Source organism: Archocentrus centrarchus, chromosome 11, assembly GCF_007364275.1.
Source record: "Archocentrus centrarchus isolate MPI-CPG fArcCen1 chromosome 11, fArcCen1, whole genome shotgun sequence".
Classification (NCBI taxonomy): domain Eukaryota; kingdom Metazoa; phylum Chordata; class Actinopteri; order Cichliformes; family Cichlidae; genus Archocentrus; species Archocentrus centrarchus.
This window is the reverse complement of record NC_044356.1, coordinates 13,398,384-13,411,167: the sequence shown is the minus strand read 5'-3', so window position 1 is coordinate 13,411,167 and position 12,784 is coordinate 13,398,384. Positions and strand designations below refer to the sequence as shown.

The window sequence follows — 12,784 nt, the reverse complement described above, 5'->3', positions numbered from 1 at the left end:
AGCACAGTTTCCCATTTCTTCCACCCCGTTATTTATTGTTATTGTTATTCTTTTTCTTTTTCTTAAAAATATCATACAGAAAATCTTGGGCATGTCCTCCTGAGACCTTATGTCCTCTGTAGCGGTCACAAAGCAAAGTTAACTTGAAAGATAATTTTTGCCCGATTCTCGGTAGGATATGGGAGGATACTTTTTTAGTATCAATAAGTTTATTTATTCAAATAAACAATTCAAATATTACAAACCTATCCTTCTGCCCAGCAGTGTGATAACTGCCCATAAGGTTCTGGTGACTCACTGTGCGCACAGCCAGGGCGGCGCCTGACTATAAAATCTCTGCTGCGTCTGCTGCAGACGTCTGAACGTTTGCACCTCTGCTCTGCCGACCGCGTCCCAGCAACTGCACGGTAAGAAACAAAGGCAAACTTTCTGCTCTTGTCTTACAGGTGTGGCTTTAAAAAAATAATAATAATAAAAAAAAAACAGAAAAAATAAAAAATAACTTTAGATGCTAACACATATAGACAGAACCTCTGGGTTTGAAAAAATGTTTTATATTGTTTGGCCTACTTTGATCTGCTGCCAAGAATAGTTTTTTCTTTATTGAAACTCTGGCTTTCCTAATTCCTAACGGTGTCTAACGGATTCGTTTATTTCCCTTGCTGTTAATTAGGCTAGACTACAACTTTCAATTAGTTAATTGTGTTCCTTTCTGTACTTTAAATACACTTTAACTATATAGTTATTTTATAACTAGCTGTAGTTCTTCAGCAGTGACTCATTTTATGCATTTTGTATATACTGTATATTTAACTGGGTCTCCATAAAGGCTAATAGGGTGTGGTTGAACTGTGGGCATGTACACACATGTGCTTGCTGCTTTTGTGTCCCCTCTCTTTCTTTGCACTGAAAACCACCATTCTGGGTCTGGCATTTTTCAGCATTCAACTTTTCCATTCCCTCTCACACAGATAACACCCCGTAAGACTTCCCTCCCACTTCCTTCTTGTCCTTTTTTTTTTTTTTAACTCTTACAGCTACAATGACTGCAGCTCGAGTTTTGTGATTTTTTTCTGTCTTTTCACTTTTCACAGTGGTGCTTGCATTTTAATAACATACCTTTGCTGTCTTCTCATCAGCATTACTCATCAGTGGGATCAGTGGGAGGTGCAGCAAAGACCAAATGTGTCTCCTCTATGATTACACTAAATGCTACTACAGTGCAATGAACCAGTCTTGTTTTGCTGGATGACATATTACCAAAATTTCACTGTGTTTTCTCTAAAAGACAGACAGCTCATTAAGCAAATTCAGATAGATCTTGCTGAGAGGTGACAGATTGTTGATCCTGTCAAACCAACAACTGTTTTACACTAGGGTGGCCTACTATTCACACATAATCGGTTCATTGAATACCTCCACACTCATTTAAATGATGGACAGCATCACAAGCTGAAGCAGGTTTCACCAAAGTTCTCTGATGACTTATTTAGAAATTTTGAACTGAAGTTAAACGGTATTCTATCAGTGATCCTATTCAACATTTTCTGCTGTATCTGAACATTGTTTTTCAGTCTGAACACATTCCAGCAACCATGCCTTCAGAACTGGAAAACTGCATGGAAGGCCTTATCAGGGTCTTCCACCGTTACGCCAAGGACGGTTCGCTCACCCGGCAAAACCTCAGACAGTTAATGGAGGGTGAGCTTTCCAACTTCCTTAAGGTGAGATGAGACCAAAATGTAAAGTACACAATCACACTGCACAGAATTCATATAGTGTAATCTAGTATTGTGCAACCTTACTGTTGCTGATGAATCCACACACCCCTTTTTTTTTTTAACAGTCTCAAAAGGATCCTGCTGCTGTGGACAAGATCATGAAAGACTTGGACGCCAATGGTGATGGTCTGGTGAACTTTGAGGAGTTTGTTTCTCTGGTTGTTGGACTTTCTATTGCCTGTGAGCAATGCTATCAAGTGCACATGAAGAAGACTGGAAAGAAGTAAAGAAGTGCAACAGTGGAAGAGAAGCGACCAAAGAAAGCATCAAAGATTTTTTGTAAAGATAGTTTTGTCCATTAAATATGCTGAATCCCATCAAACCTCTTGTGTTTTGTGTTTCCTGAGCGTGCATGTGTAAATCAGACACATTTTGCCCATGAAACCACCTTCAACTTATTATAGATGGGTTTTTTTAGCAAACACCAAAGCCGTTATTATTTCATAAGCTGGTAAAGCTTATTTAGATGTTAGATTCAACTCACTGTCATTGTGCACACAAGGCACACAACAAAATGATCGTTATTGCAGTGCGAGTGAGTAATTCGTGCTTTCCTGAGTATTAAAGGGCAGAGGAGCCACTCCCTCTCTGACAAAGTCCTGCTTATCACTGCTCTGAGGAATCTGCTGAGTGTTCTAGACATGAACACACCTTTCTCTGTGAGGCATAAATGCTCAGATGATGTTGCAACTCTGAATAAAGCAGGTGATAAAACTACTTAGTCAATTACATTTTTATTATGCAAGCCCCCCAAAAGAACAGCACATCACTGTTCTTGTGCACAAAAATCTCATTGTATTTCATGTATGGTTAAAGCCAAATAACACCAGAGAGAGGGGAACAGGACAACCCCTTCGCCTCCCACCCCTCATGATTCTCCCTGAACATTTTTGCTCTAAAATCAAGACTTCTAGGCTGCCCTGATTCTTAGTCGCATTCCACCAATCTATCTTTCCATCTATCTTTTATTTATTGATGAGCAGATAGACTATAAACCACAGTTTGCCATGATGGTCTGTCACTCCCAATGAAGTCATCAAAGCCTTCACTGCCTGAGAAAAGCCTGCCTGAAAGTCTAAACTCGGGAGGAAGAAGTCTTCTTGAGCTCTGTGCACACACCCCTTTGGGCAGGCCCTAACATTTAGTCTAGGAGCATTCATGGTTACTGGCCAAACACTGAAGTTGCTATGTGACTATCCTCTGTGTGTGTGTGTGTGTGTGTGTGTGTGTGTGTGTGTGTGTGTGTGTGTGTGTGTGTGTGTGTGTGTGTGTGTGTGTGTGTGTGGCTAGGGTTTGTAGTCATCACTTGGTTTACACAAGCACCACACCCATGTGACCCGCAGCTGAGTTTTGAGCTGGGAATTCCAACACTGCTGCTTTTTCAGTATTAACTGTCACTGGCATAATTTCTGGTATTTAGTGCCTCCTGCAGGCTATGTGTTTATCATGTGGACTAAAAGACTAAAAAAAAACACCCGTCATTTGTCTATATGCTCTACTCTTCGAGCATGAGGCACGTTACTAGACAGTGATCAGTGCAGTGACACCACTGCACATGTCAGGTTTTGTCTCTTTAGACAGGTTTTCTAATATAGAAATTATTAAGTTTGTCACAACATTTTCTAACTGAAATAATCCTGCATACTTTTTGGTTTTACAGTTGCTCAAGTCATTCCTGGTGGGGGCGTTCTGTGGTGGGAGTTCAGGGATTACCAAATATTTGCTGTGGCATGCCACTCCCATTTCGGACACACGAGCAACAAAAGCCCCTCTCTGTGGAAACTTGTTCAACAATAGAATTAATATTGAGAGCATAGCAACCCTCCCCAGCATCCGGTTTGCAGCCTAGGTGTTGCCATGGGCAATAACATCAAACTATTTTGCTCTCAATAGTGTGGAGCTGGTGTTAATACTATTCACAGTTACATTCACTAGGATATGTGTGGGTTTTTTTTTACTAGATACCAGAGGTTTTCTTGACAGTTGTGAGGTTTAGAAACCTGATGGAAGTTTACCTTCTACAATTTAAAACCTACACTTGGCACATCAGCCACAACATTCTCAAGCTGCCAACACAGCTCTGACCCATTGGACAAGGACACAGAACCTGAGTCTTTGGGAGCGGAAACTTTGTGTCCTGCTTGATTCATTGAAACCCAGCCCTGCAGCCCACAGGAGACAAAGCATCCAGTGCAGGGCTGGGCTTCAATGAGTCACATTTCACAGTTCAGGCTGGATTGCAATCTAGGTTTTGGAGTCTGGAAATGCTTTGGGCACTTTGCTGTGCTCCTCCAACTGCTCCAATTTTGTGTTTTGCAGTGGCTTATTCTGAGACGCTGCCTGCAGGGAGTGCAAATGCAATGGGGGTAGAACATTACATCGAAAAGACAGGGTCAATGCACTTCACCTGTCAGTGGTTTTAATGTTGTTGTTGTTCTGTGAATTTTATAAGCAGATCCTGGTGGTTCAGTTTTTCTTCTGTCCTTTTATCGATAGCGTGCTTTCAACCACCATTTAGTGGGAAATCAGAGTGACAGAAATTGACTGGGAAACAGTTTTTGAAAAATCAGAGTCTATGGCCTAAAGGTTTAGGTGCATAAATGCAAACTGCTTACATTAGACAATGACTGAACGTAACCAAGTACTTATAGTCAAGTACATTTTGAAGAACTTGCAATTTTTTATTTGTGATGCTTTATACTTCAGCGACACTACATTCAAGAGAAAATACTGTACTTTTTAATGCACATCGACAGTTATTTTTAATGCATAAATGCCCCCAAAAACATGTCTTTAAGGTAGGGATTTCCAGTTTTCGTGTTAGCAGAAAATTAATGCATGAAAATGAAGCACTAAACTGATTGAGCAAGAGAATAACAACCAGATAGTCTGTAATGAAAATCAAACATTCATATATGATTTACAACTCAACCAGCTGCAACAATGTCAAGTATGAATAATAACAGTGAGGATTTTTTTTTTAGAGTGTGTTATTAGTAGCTTTACCTAAATAAAGCTCATGAATGCTTCCTCCGATCATTTCCTGTGATTTCTGTCTTCAGCTCTTTATGCTGCAGCCCTCCAAAGCAGCTTCCTTTTATAGGTACATGCTGTAGATTCATGACTTTATTATTTCTAAATCACTAGCTACAAAATCCAAGGTGAATGTTCACTATGAGGCATTTGCATGGGGTATCTGTTTCTGAAGAAACCTACATTACAGTACACATGGCTGCAGTAGACATTAAAAATGTCTTTCACTGTCTGTGACCACTAGATGGCAGATCACACAAGAAAGTAAAAACTGGATTAAAGAAACTTTTAAAACAATATTTATTTAGTATGACTTTCAACTACAGTTAGAAAATGTTAATATGAACTTGAATTCTTGTTTGTGGGCTGTAGTAATGATGGTTAGTTAAATCCTATGCTATGTAAATGTTCATTTATCAACGCTGACCCTAAAATAAGGCATAATTTGAACTGAAAGGAGCTGTTTTTGTAGTTTGCATGTGTGTTTTGTTTTGTGTTGTGTTGTGTTGTGTATGTGTGTTTTATAGTGCAATGTCAAAAGGTAAAGATTTGGAGATCCTAAGAAGAATAGCTGCTGCATTGCTGCAGCTAATGGGGATCTTAATAAACTAAACTAAACTAAACTATGTAACTGTAATTACAATGTTAGCAGCTGGCCAGAGTGAATGCTGTTAAATCCACTCCAGCTGCTTTGAGCAAACAGTTTTGTATGAATCACAGCTGGATATAAAACAGGATACGGTGACCATGGATACTCCCTCCATTATTTGGTACATACGAGTGAGTAAGATCGAGAAAGAGGCGACAGGAAGATGTGTGACTCATGATTTCCACACAGTGAAGAAGGATGGCACAATGTAAAAAAAAATGCTATGAATGATGGTGACAGTGAATTCTAACCTATCATCTGTTTTCAAACTTTGAAGTTGTTAATTACAGGCCAAAACAATACCCAGACCAACGCCAGAAATATCTAATTCAAAGTTATGCAACAGGCCACACGCACAGAGAGAGAAACAAACATGCAAACAGAGTTGCCACAGTGCTGATTTTTTTTTTCTTTTCTCTCTTTTTTTCTTTTTTTTTTAGACTCAGTGATTTGAGCTTTTGGGGCATGACTATGAGTCATAGCCTCTCTGCAAAATTGTAACGAAGAGTGGATCCACTCACAATCATAACAATCAGTACTAAGTGAGTCATTGTCCCGATGTTTTTACTTTAGAATCATGTGCATCTCAAGCAAGTCAATAAAAATAGTTAATTACATACAAAAAAAACCCCACTAGAAATTAGGTGGTGCAACATACAATTAAAGGTTCCTGTGATGCACAAGTGGACAGAAAAAAAAAAAATGCAAATTTTGCTTAAAACATACTGTATGTAGCTGTCCCATTGTTCTAAGCAGTAAGTTTTTAAAAGAGGAAATATGTTTTGAAAAGACAAAAAGAGTTCGGATGCATTAGTAGCACAATAACTTAAACAGAATAACACAAGAGAAACAAGAGGAACATGGAACCATATTTTAAAGATTAAAATTACACATTTGGAGTGAAATCCTCTTCCAGCACCAACTGTTTTAAGAAATTTGTTTGTGGGAGACTGAAATGTACAACACAAATTGTGAACTTTCTTTTAAAGAATTAACAAAAGTGACCTTCAAATGGAGCACAAAACATGATTCACTTCACATGTGAATGCTGGTTCCCTCCTTTCATCAGCAAATCAAATCAAATGGGGAAATAAAAACAGTAAATCAACATTAAACATAAAGTTTTTACAGCCTTTGATCCATCACAGCAAAAAAGGCATTTTGTGAGACTGTTACATGATCATTCTTTGTCTAATTTACTTTAATTGTCACATGCATGAAGTCCTCTTAAAGACACAGCACCCCACGGTTTACATTCCACATGCTTTTATTATGCTGCTCTGCACTAATTTGAGATTGAAATGCAGTCCTGAGATCCTAACATTGGAAACATTTTGTAAAAAAGTGATACATTTTTTTTAGAACTCTGCAAATACTTGAATGCAAGCATTAACTGTGATAGCACACGAGTGCTGTGTTTCTTAAAGAATAAGTTTTAAAATGAAGGAAGGAGGAGTGGTTGGAGATGAAAGGAGCATTGTAAGAGGGAGGGAGGAGGGATGCAGGGTGTGGTGATGTATAAAGCATCTTTGCCACCCATTGGTTCATCACAACAGCTCCACTGAGATCGACTTTAGCCTCCAATTTCCTTAAACTCCTCAAACTCCTCAGTACTGGTGAGTAGAAAATCCCACAAATGTTTGTTTGTTTGTTTTTTTATTTGTTTGTTTTAAACCCAGCAATGCTCATTAAAGTTACAGTTAGTTTTATTTGAATGCACCTTAAACATTAGCAGAAAAGTATTCATGAACTGCAAAGTCCTTTATATCATTTGCATTTTGATGCTGTAGCGTCTCTTCTTGTTTGTGAAACTTGATGTTGCAAAAGACTGAGCTCGTTTTGCTTGAATCCCACTTATTTTTCTGGAAAGTTATTTTTATGGATGCATTAGAGGTTTTTTTTTTTTGGTTAGCAGCAAGCGACGATTCTCATCTTTAACTGCAACCAAATTAAACCTGAGCAATGATGTGGTGCTGTTTTATGCTCTCTTTCTTTGCAATTCCCATCTGTTTCAGAACTCTCTGATGCCACAGTTTCCTCGGCTTACTGTATCCCAGAGAGGGAGGAGCACAGTGTTAGTCACTACGTAACCATAACCCACTCTCTTGGGTTTATACAGTCAAGTGGAAAGAACACATAATTTAGATATACCACCTTAAGAGAACATCTTACATTGCTTTGGGGACTTTAATCAAGTCTTAACCTGCTTCTTTATCTACTTCTGCTGTTGCCATAACAATGTCCTATGTCACTCGGCAGAGACGCTGCACTAGAGACCGCTGAAAAGAGGAAATAAAAATGGTGGGGCCCTGGTGGAAACCTTGAGTTTATTTTTATCAGGCTCCACAGAGAATCCAGAGAAAACCTTGGCATAGACAAACACAATGCCAACCACTGATTTTGCTTATGACCTCTTAATCATTTGAATTAGAATAGTGTGCAGTCCCGTATGCACATGTTTTATTGCATACTGTATAGCTTACTGTTTGGTTTTTTTATATTTATTAGAATTTTTTTTCCCTGAAAAGCCAAAAAACCTCAACAGGCATTTCTCAGAAGAAGGCAAACCTAAAATGGGCCTCACAAGGTTCAGTGACTAAATCTTTCTAATTGTGGTTTTACCAAACAGGGCCTACCTATTCCCTTTTTCATTTTCCTCTAAACAATTCCACATGTTCTGAATATCAATGATGTCCTTTGTTAAGATTTGACCACGGCATCACATGATTCAGCCTAATCTGCACCAGATAATGGGTCGTAGAAGAATTATATGAAAAAGTGGTTCATGAGAGCCATCTTTCTTTAATCAGTTTGGATCTGCTGCATAAAACAAATACCTTGTCTGCCTGGGGTACAAATGCAGGAATGTAACATTTTCTTTTCTTTGTGTTTCCTTAAACTAGTCATCACCATGTCTGACATCCAGAAAGCCATGGCCCTGCTCATCAGCAGCTTCGATAAATACTCTGGCAAGGAGGGAGACAAAAACACCCTAAGCAAGGATGAGCTGAAGGACCTTCTTCAGAATGAGTTTGGAGAAATGCTTTGTGTGAGTAATCTCTGTCCTCCCTCTATCTCATGCACACCCAGTCAGTTGCATGGACACACTGGCTTACTGAGCAGAGAGAGAATGGAAAATACACAGAAATTCCATTGTGGTTCGTGCAACTATTTGTGCATATGTAGGCTGAACAGTTCTTTGTTTTATGATCACTTAGTTTGTACATGTAACCTAACACTTTTCTCAACTACAGAAAGCCAATGACAGGGCAGCAATAGACCGCATCTTCAAGGACTTGGACACAGATAAGAGCAACAGTGTGGATTTTGGTGAGTTTGTCAAGATGGTCTGCTGCCTCACTCAGATGTGCCACGAGTACTTCGTCTCCAAAAAATAAGGATCCGAGCGCCACCTTGGGGCCAGCTAAGAGAGCTGCCCTTCTGGGACAGGGTGTGTCCCCTGACAGCTGTTTTGAAGGAGATTTAAATATAAACATATGACAATGAAGTAAAAATTATACTGCAATGCAAAATGAAATAAACCTTTTTTCTTTCTCTCTCTCTCTGAAAGACTAGAGTTGTGCATTTTATGTCTTCTTACACAAACTGGGAGAACTATTTGTGCCAGTATTGGGCAGTTGCAGAATCTTTGATGAGCTTATGATATTAGTTATGCTTGCCCCAAATACCAAATTTTGCTGACACTGGACTTCATGCTTTGTAACTAAACTGATTTCAAGAGAGGAGCAGTAGCACTGCAGACTGCGACAGGAAGGATGTCACTGATGCTGACAGAGATGATAGAACTGAAAGTATGTACCAGGGCATGCTTTTTCAAGTAGCACTAAAATAACTTTTGAAAGAAGCAATAATACAACCCTGATCTTACAAATAAAATATTCATTTCTTTATATTAATTTCAAAGCAATGCATCCTTACGTTCAACACACTCTGGGTGTGTTGCATGAAGTGCCATTATCACTGGCAACTTTATTTATTTGTTTTTTAAAGCTTTGATACTCCCAAGGCCTGTTACAGTTTTTCTCAATAGCTTTGGCACATTTCTCACACCAGGAATGCCATTCTCACCACTCTTAATGCAGTTGTCAAATCTATTAAGGCATTTTTCATAACACAGTCTCATATGTGCAAAAGACAACAGTCAAAAACTTTTTCACATATGCCAAAATATCAAAAATGAAATGTGAAGAATTTATTTTTAATGTTACAAAATTGCTGAAATGGGGAAAAGCAAAATGATACTCCTGTAACTATATGCATCAGAGAAAGAAAATATTTAAAGTAACATCCAGTAAAGTCACGTTACATACATTCAGCAGCCACTTCATTAAGTACACCTGTTCAATTGCTCATTATGCTCGTTATTCAAAGCATTCAAGGCAGCCTGCTGTAGTTCAAACTGAGCATCAGGAACACAATATATATATATATATATATATATATATATATATATATGCACTATCCCAGCTAATTTCATTTAAGATCTAGAGCTGTGAATGACAAAAGTTTAAACTGTTTTTAAGACGTGTAAGATTCAAGGGAAAGGTGAATCAACACAGTAACATATCATTCGTAATGAAGCATGGGTAGAAACATTAGGCTAATGTGGGTGAAGAAATGCGTTACTGTTCTGAGAACTGCATTAAGACTAGTGAGAATGACTTTCCTGCTGTAAGAATTGTGCCAAATCGATTGAGGAAAAACTGTAAGATCCTACCACAACATTTCATTTGAGTTGAGGTTTGAACTTTGACTGAGCCATTGCAACCCCTTGATTTTTTCTTTTTTAGCCATTCTGTTGTAGCTGTTTTGTCATTGTCCTGTGGCATGACTCAGTTTCAGCCAGACTTTAGCTGTCAGACAGATGGCCTCAAATTTCACTCTAGAATACTTTGGTACACAGAGGAGTTCATGGCTGACTCAACAACTGCAACGTGCCCAGGCGCTGTGGCTGCAAAACAAGCCCAAATCCTCACCTCTCCTCCACTGTGCCTGAGAGTTGGCATGTTTGCAGATGTTTGGTATGTTTTTGCTAAGGTTGTGATTGTGGTTTCCACCAAAATGTGGTGCTGTGAATTATGGTCATCTCTACTTTGGTCTCATTTGTCCAAAGGACATTGTTTCAGAAGTCTTGTGGTTTGTTCAGATGTAACTTTGCAAACCTAAGCCATGCTGCCATGTTAAATGTAGAAAGAAGAGGCTTTCTCCTGGAAACCTTGCCAAATAAGCCATACTTGTTGAGTCTTTTTCTAATTGTACTATCATGAACTTTAATATTTAACATGCTAATTGAGGCCTGTAGAGTCTAGGAAGAAGTTTCTCTGAGCATTTCACGGTCTGATTTTGGGGAGAATGTGCTGCGATGTCAACTCCTGGCAAGATTGTGGCATTGTGATAACGCACACCTGAATGCGCCAGATCAGCATACTGCCAAAACTTCTGCTTTTATGGAAGTGCTCACACTTGCTGATAATCAATAATCAAGTGCATTTGGCATTAAGTAGCATCTGGCTGCTACTTAACCTCCTAGTTCCTATAGAAGCAGCAAGGCTGGACTTTTCACAGGTTTTACATGATTGCCTATTCTTCTAATGTAATGCTTTCTTGGCAATAAAGAGAAGTCACGTGCCACAGTAGTTTACAACCTGCAGGTTTTCATTCCAATCAAATACAAGAGGAAGTAATTTCACAGATTACCTCTCCCTCTCTACTCTAAAACAAGGAATCAGCACTTGTGTTGTGCAATACTGTTTTACCAGACTTACGTAAGATAACATAAAACAATCTGCTGTTTGACATAAATGAGAAAGAAATGTTGAGTAATAAAACATGTTCAGTGCTGTGAAAAAGTATTAGCCCACTTCTTCATTTCTTTGCTCTTTCTTTCTTTTCTTTTGTCACACTTAAATGTTTTATCAAACAAATTTTTAATATTAGACAAAGATAACCAGAGTAAATACAAAATGCAGTTTTTAAATAATGATTTCATTTCTCAAGGGAAAAAAGCTGTCCAAACCTATCTGGCCCTGTGTGAAAAAGTATTTGTCCTCTCTTGTTAAATCATGAATTAACCCTGATTAACCACAATTTTTGGAAATCAAAGTCCAATTTTTAGTAGCCATACCAAGGCCTGATTACTGCCACACCTGTTGAATCAAGAAATCATCTAAATAGAACCTGTGTAACAAAGTAAAGCAGGCTAAGTTCTCAAAAAAGCAACACACCATGCCATGATCTAAAGAAACAGCTGAGAAACAAAGTTATTGACATCTATCAGTCTGGAAACTCAAACCCACTGGGACTCCAGTGGACCACGTTGAGAGCCGTTAATCCACAAATGGAGGAAACTTGGAACAGTGGTCAACCTTCCCAAGAGTGGCCAGCCTACCAAAATTATTACAAGAGCGCATCAATGACTCGCTCAGGAGGTCGCAAAAGAACCCAGAACAACATCTAAAGAACTGCAGGCCTCACTTGTCTCAGTTAAAGTCAGAGTTCATGATTCAAGGATAAGAAAGAGACTGGACAAAAATGTTCCAAGGAGAAAACTACTGCTGACCAAAAAGAACACAAACGCTTGTGTCACGTTTGCTAAAATTTATCTTGATGATGGGAAAATATTCTGTGGACTGACAAGAAAAAATTAACTTTTTGGAAGGTTTGAGTCCCGTTACATCTGGCATGAAACTAACAGCATTTCATGAAGAGAACATCATACAAACAGTCAAACATGGTGGCTGTGGTGTGATGGTCTGGGGCTGCTTTGCCGCTTTCAGGACCTGGACGACTTGCTGTAATTGATAGAACCATGAATTCTGCTCTCTACCAGAAAAATCCTGAAGGAGAATGTCGGGCCATCAGTTCATGCCCTGAAGCTCAAACACACTTGGGTTATGCAGCAGGACTATGATCTGAAACACACCAGCAAGTCCACCTCTGAATGGCTCAAAAAAAAAAAAAAAAAAAAGCAGGTTTTGGAGTGGCCTAGTCAAAGTCCAGACTTAAATCTGATTGAAATGCTGTGACAACTTTAAACAGGCTGAAAACCCTCCAATGTGGCTGAATTAAAACTATTCTGCAAAGTGGGCCAAAATTGCTCCACAGTGATGTGAAAGACTCATTGCCAGTTATTGCAAATCCATGATTGCAGTTCTTGCTGCCAAAGGTGGCACAACCAGTTATTAGGTTTAAGGGGACAGTTACTTTTTCACTTAAGGCCAGGAAGCATTTTTCCTTTAACCTGCATTTTGTATTTAATTGGGTTATATTTGTCTGATATTAAAATTTGCTTGATCTAAAG

The 12,784-nt window shown here is 38.8% G+C and overlaps 2 protein-coding genes across 2 annotated transcripts; both read left to right on the top strand.

Annotated features, from left to right (window-relative positions):
• The first annotated feature begins 278 nt into the window (after nt 1-278).
• LOC115788149 (protein S100-A10-like) lies at nt 279-2,103 on the top strand. Its single transcript, XM_030741089.1, has 3 exons — nt 279-407; nt 1,575-1,724; nt 1,847-2,103. The coding sequence occupies exons 2-3, from the start codon at nt 1,596-1,598 to the stop codon at nt 2,006-2,008; spliced, it is 291 nt and encodes a 96-aa protein (XP_030596949.1). The 5' UTR covers nt 279-407; nt 1,575-1,595; the 3' UTR covers nt 2,009-2,103.
• A 4,864-nt stretch (nt 2,104-6,967) lies between these two features.
• LOC115788833 (ictacalcin-like) lies at nt 6,968-9,033 on the top strand. The gene is made up of 3 exons (XM_030742006.1): nt 6,968-7,079; nt 8,367-8,512; nt 8,718-9,033. The coding sequence occupies exons 2-3, from the start codon at nt 8,375-8,377 to the stop codon at nt 8,859-8,861; spliced, it is 282 nt and encodes a 93-aa protein (XP_030597866.1). The 5' UTR covers nt 6,968-7,079; nt 8,367-8,374; the 3' UTR covers nt 8,862-9,033.
• Nucleotides 9,034-12,784: the final 3,751 nt, after the last annotated feature.